We start from the raw sequence: 5875 nt of genomic DNA on the forward strand, positions 1-5875 counted from the left end.
ACTGCAGATGACGGGCTGGTTTACCAGCCTGTTGGAGCAGCCGTCGACTAAATCGCAACCCCAAGTCTCTAATGAACGAAGCGCTCGTTCTCCACGAAGAGCTCATCCAGCACAGCGACCTTTGTTACTTCTGGTTACACTGTTTGAGGTCTTTGCTGGTCCATTATCCAATAAGAGTTCTCATATGAGGAGAGTCAAGCGCAGCAACTCGACCAGATGTTTGACTATTACTTTGGCCAGTCACAGCCGAGCTACAGATGTTTCTGATGTTCATTTTGATTTGTCAGGATGACAGTTATAGATATCTGGAATACAAATAGATTGAGTTATAGATATGTGGAATACAAATCGTGGCTAGAGTAATTGCAACTAGTCAAAATGATGCTCTCAACACAGATATAAATGTGATAACGGCTCATTAGGAGATATTGACCTAGATGAGAATCCCATCTCTACATAAAATGGTTTCGGTGCGGATGCCGTGTTAAAAAATGTAGAAATATTCTCCTTTGAATGAGAGTTAATTCAACTAAAATGTGTCCTACATCACTGAAAAGTCTAATTTATGTGAAATAATGCCTAAGTTACACCCTGGACCGCTACTGGCTGCTAAACTCATTGTGATCCACGTCTCAAAATACGAATTAAAGTGAACAAAGCCAAACGTTCCCTCTTCAGATAGTAGAACAACAAACACATGTAGATTTTGTTGGTGAATAAAGAGCTGCTTTTGTCTCATTCTACTTGTGTAAGACAGTGGTGATTCAACCTACACTAAATCATCAAAGCGGTTGCTGTCATAAAATGAAGGAAGTGACATTTCGCCGCCAGAGGCAATTTCAGGTCGTTTGTCAAGCGCAGAAGAGGAACTGGATTGTGACAATGAGCAGCAACACTCATGATAGAGGAAGCAAAGAGCACCACCTACTGAAACTCACTTCATCAGTAGATAGAAAAAAAAAAACCTTTCTCAGGCTGACAAATGTCTTTACAGTAATTACTTTTTAGAGCTAAAGATGTCATGGCATGAATCGATGAGGATGCAGATTAAATATTAACAGCGTTCTGTCAAACATGCGTGGCGAGGACAAGGACACACAAGGACAAAGAGATAAATCACTCTTTTTTTTATACGACGCGCTCCTCATGTAATCCGTCAGCAAACATACAGTCTATTGTCACAACAAAAGGCCTCTCAGACTGTCAGGCTTTGCTTTTGCGGTGCTTTGAGATATACAATATGCTAAAATTAGCCAACATGCTCACAAAGGTGATGCTAACATGCTGTTTAGGCCGTTTTTTTTTAAGTTATTTTTTTGCTGACTGGCACTCAATGCAAAGTACCGCTGAGGCTGATGGGATTGTAGATCTGCGACGTATAGACCAAGTATTGGATAATTTTTAAAAAATGATCTGAACACTGTGTTGGAGGAAAGTCATGCATGAGATTATCAAAGCCATGAGCATGCACCAACTGGGAATCATGATTGTCTGCACAAACTTTTGTCGATCGCAAATTCAGTAGTCATTGAGGTTTTTCATTTTGAACAGCAAATGTCAACTTCCCTGTAGCACCACGGCTTTGTTCAAACTGCAGTCAAGTCTGTTTCTCAAATCAGATCATTAGGAGACTTTAAAGGCGGACAGCGGAGTTTCACACCGGTCTGTTCACACGATAATAGATATGTCAGTCTGCTGTTGGTTTCTGGAGGACAGTCGTTTGGTCCAGCAGGAAAATTTCAGAACAACTAGCTACAGATTACGTTGTGGAGCCACTATGATCGGTAGTAACGCCACAACACAGGATTTCTGGACAATTTAGAACTTCCTACTGTGTTTTGGCACCATCAAAGGAAATCATGTACAAATCTAAACATCTTAAAAATCTGAATCATCTTTAATTATAGCTCTTTTAATGGTGAACTACTACTGTGTGAATGATGGAGAATTATAAAAAGAATTTGTTTTAAGCACCATTTGTGGACAGTTTTAGGCTGCACAAGGACATCCTTAGATTTTGACCCCAATGGACTGCAAAGAGCATAAATATAGCAGGTGATCAGATTAGATTTGGGAGTCCAGACCACGCTAGCATAACTGCACGGGTTTCTGTGGTTATGTCGTAGCCATGGAAAACTACATAGCTATGCTGGTAACATGGTGGGTATCTTCCAATACCAGCAAGCAGTTTATTCTGACTGTTGTTCTCGATGTTGTCCTCCATGTTGCTCTGCCAGTGGGAGTGTGAATTGGTTGTAACTGTGTGAGTGATGCAAAACAAACTTTCAAAACCTATTTAAACGGCCAAAGTACCCGGACAGAGCATCAAACCGCGTCCAAATGGGGTTTGACATTCTAAAATCTATCTGGATACAATGTGAACATGCCAAAAAAATAAACCAGATTTAAGCTGGTAGTGTGAACAAGGCCTTGAGAAAAAAGTTCAGGGGATCACAGAATCAGAGTAATTTATCCTCGGAGGACACTGACTGTCTTTGGCAAATTTCATCCACAAGGTAATCCATCCAAAAGCTGTTCAGAGGTTTGAGTCTGGATCAAAATGCTTTGCTTTCCCTTGAGCCACACTTTTAGCATGGTTTAAAGTTTAATACAGCAAACAAAAGTTTACACAGCTCGGAAAGTGTAAAACTGGGAATGTTTGTCAGACTTTGCAGCTTTGAAGCGAGTTAAATTGAAAGGCTGTGCAGACATTCAATACAAGCACGGGTTTACTTGAGCTTAATGGAGCTTTGGTGTACCGGCTGGATCTGTAGCCGTGGGATCTATGAGTCAATACACATACTGTACGTATATGCATTTTTCAGATAACTTGCACATCAAAGCCCTGCTCTGAAACATTAATCATTTTGACTGATAAAAATCCACACTGAGCATCTTCTGTGGGAGATAAGCTTTCCAGATAAGATAAGGGGGGGAGCATGAAGCAGTTAAATGACGCAACATCCTATGTAAAGTGGAATCAGCTCTGGGTCAGTGAGTAATGAATAAGAGAGCGGACTGTTGCTCTCATTTATAGCATGACCAGAAGTACATGTAAGTGGTCACTAGAACGATGCATAATGAACGAACGCCTCTACGGGACTGCGAGTGCGAAGGAGGTTTGACTAAAGTCATTATTAAGATCCTCCAAACACTAAATATTAGGAAGCACACTTGAGTTATTTGCCGCTTAAAATCCTCTTTAAACAGCGTTCCCCCTCATGGCTGAAGCAGATTGAAAGATACTTACTTAAATAAGTGGGGATCACAGCTTTATTAGCCATGAGACTCATTTCACAGATCTTACTCTCTCCCAAACACACACACACACACAGTTTTTAGCTTCATTGTGCCAGCGTGCTTCTCGGAAAACATCGGGAAGGCCCTCAGAGATTGTGTGGATGATGGAGACAAAGCAGCGAGAGTGACATCAAAGCAGAAGTAGTGACAGATTTCCATATCAGGAGTTCCGCTGTTACACGCCGAGCGAGTGTGGGAAGTAAAGGACGGAGTTTACGCTGCACATGTTTCATATCCTGTAAACGCTCCTGTTTTTCAACTTAGGAACTTCGCGTTATGATTCATTGTCATGTATGTTCTATAATTTAGTGAAGAAATAGCATTTAAAAGAATTCAGATAAAAAGAAAAATAACACAGTGTTACAAATGTAAAAGAAAATGTCACAAACAGCCCCAGGGAACATAATTACCCTGCTGTTTTTAGTACCATCATCATGGACTTGTCCATTTTGATGTAATTATAATAACAAACTGAAAACAGCCTTGATACTATCCTGAACAGATTAGCACATCATGTAACTGCAAAAGAGAGACACAGAAAGTAGTTTCTGGTGAATTTAGATAAAAAAATGAGAAAATGTTTTGCACAGAAACTCACCAACAGCTTCTGTCCGTTTATTTTCAGTCTGATTACGGTGGCGGCGCAGTCTGGCATTTTATTCTGAGGGCAGCAAACACATTGATTTAGTTGTTTACATTTAAACACAGCGATTAAGTGAATTTAATTCCAAAATACTTAATTGTCCTGTCATCCGATGCCCTAAACACTTGTTTGAGTTGTACATACAGTGAGGTACACTACAGAGAAATGAGAGTACACATGACCCACAGACTGAACTACTAAACTTTCAAATGATGAAAAAAAATAGGTCAGAATACCTCCTTACCATCCACCGGCTGTCTGACGGTACCTTATTCTGTATTCCATTTTTCTTGCACTCACCTTGCACATAAAGAAGGCTACTTGCGCCTGGTCCCACCCCTCGCACTCCTCTCTGGACGGCAGGTTCATTTCTGCCTCAACGGGGAACCTCTGAGAAGGAGTGTGCTTTTGGAAGTACAGTAATAGACTGACCCGTCACGCACCGCGGCTCCAGCACAGCTTCGGCAGGGAGAAGTACACACAGGGAGGTCACCTCATTAAAACCAACACACACACTCGCCAGCTCCCTCATCCATAAGTAATGTAGCAATTCATGGTATTTTTGAAAAAAAAAAAAATGCAAAGTCGTCCCCGAGATTGCATCGAGCCATCCACAAAAGGGAAGCAGGGACTTCCTCAAAGTCATCTCTATAACAAACCTTAAGAAACAAAAGTGTCATAATACCGGGACTTGATTTTTCCCGCCTAGCTCAGGCATGCTTCATTTACCGTCAGGCGAAGGGTGTAATTTACTGTGCATTTTTTTAGATATCCGTCTCATTTGAGTTGCAAAGTTGCGAGGCTGTTGACTGGAGTCTAGTTTAAAGTAGGTTCAAAGATTCCTCTAGCTGAGTGAAAGTCATTTACAGAGTGTGTGTTCAGTCGACTTTTGGGAAAGTTTTTATAAGGAAACGGGTTGTTATGACTGTGATCAATCATGTAGAGAGTCAATACAACAGTGAGATCAAAAAGTGCAATCAAAAGACTAAAAGACTGAACTGTCTGACAAAATATACAGCACAAATTCAAAATCACCTGCTTTGTATGTGCAGGTCCAACTCTGAACCACTAAGGGGAAGGTCTGTGGTGTCTGGCATCGACATGATAGCTGCAGATGTCTCGGGTCCTGGGTTTGTGATGTTGGCCGCCACCATGGATTGGGCGCCTCCTGTGAATGCTTGACTAGATCGGGTTTTGGGGAAATTTTGGAGTCCAGGTCAATGCCTTGGGCCATGGTCGTGTTTCTTGGGCTGCTGTTGGGAGCGGTCTGCTTGGTCAGCTAACATGGCTTCCTCCTGAGCATAGACTGTATAAAAGATGGACGTAGCAACCGGCCCTGAAAAATGAAGTCAAAAACCTACGTCCGCTAGTCCTGGCTCCAAAAAGCCCTGGCTCCCATAGACTGGAATTGGAAAAGAAGTGATCACAGGTCATGAAATACTGCATTCCTCCAGCTCAGGATTTTTTCTTATTAATTTTCATGGTCAAGTCCAGAGATCAGGTGGCCAATCTGAAAATAAATCAATACTGAATTTTTAAAAAATCGTCAACATGTTGCGGGACAAGGGGCGTGGCTGGCTTGATTGACAGTCGGCAGTGACGATACAGACGAAGCGAGCAGAAGGCGGTAAATGTGGGCGGGGCCGAGAGGGCCCGCCTCTCAATCCATCTGACCAATCGCTGCTCCTATGGCTCCGCCCCCCTCCGACGATTTTTGCGTCACTGGCTCCAAAAATCCAAGATGTCAACCAGGAAGGAGCAAAACCCTGGCTTCTTTTTCTCAGTGCAGAAACCAACGGGTGACGTCACGGTAGCTACGTCCATCTTTTATACAGTCTATGCTCCTGAGTTTAAAAACATGCCTACTAGCACCTGTAAAGCTCACAAGTTAACACTGTAGGTGTTTTTCAATAAATACACATAAGATAAAGC

At 42.0% G+C, this 5875-nt stretch overlaps 1 protein-coding gene across 2 annotated transcripts in view; it reads right to left on the minus strand.

The window, feature by feature from the left end:
- blnk (B cell linker) overlaps positions 1–4471 on the minus strand; it is a 31710-nt gene extending 27239 nt beyond the window's left edge. The window contains exons 1-2 of one of the 2 annotated variants that reach the window (XM_008280181.1): positions 4244–4471; positions 3899–3961 (exon numbers count right to left, since the gene is read on the minus strand). In XM_008280181.1, coding sequence (XP_008278403.1) covers positions 3899–3961; positions 4244–4312 — 132 coding nt within the window. In that variant the 5' untranslated portion in view covers positions 4313–4471. Of the gene's footprint in view, positions 1–3898; positions 3962–4179 lie in introns of both variants that reach the window. The other variant, XM_008280182.1, reaches the window with a different exon arrangement.
- Positions 4472–5875: the final 1404 nt, after the last annotated feature.

The sequence above is a fragment of the Stegastes partitus genome, unplaced genomic scaffold, assembly GCF_000690725.1.
Source record: "Stegastes partitus isolate 25-593 unplaced genomic scaffold, Stegastes_partitus-1.0.2 Scaffold184, whole genome shotgun sequence".
Taxonomy (NCBI): Eukaryota; Metazoa; Chordata; class Actinopteri; family Pomacentridae; genus Stegastes; species Stegastes partitus.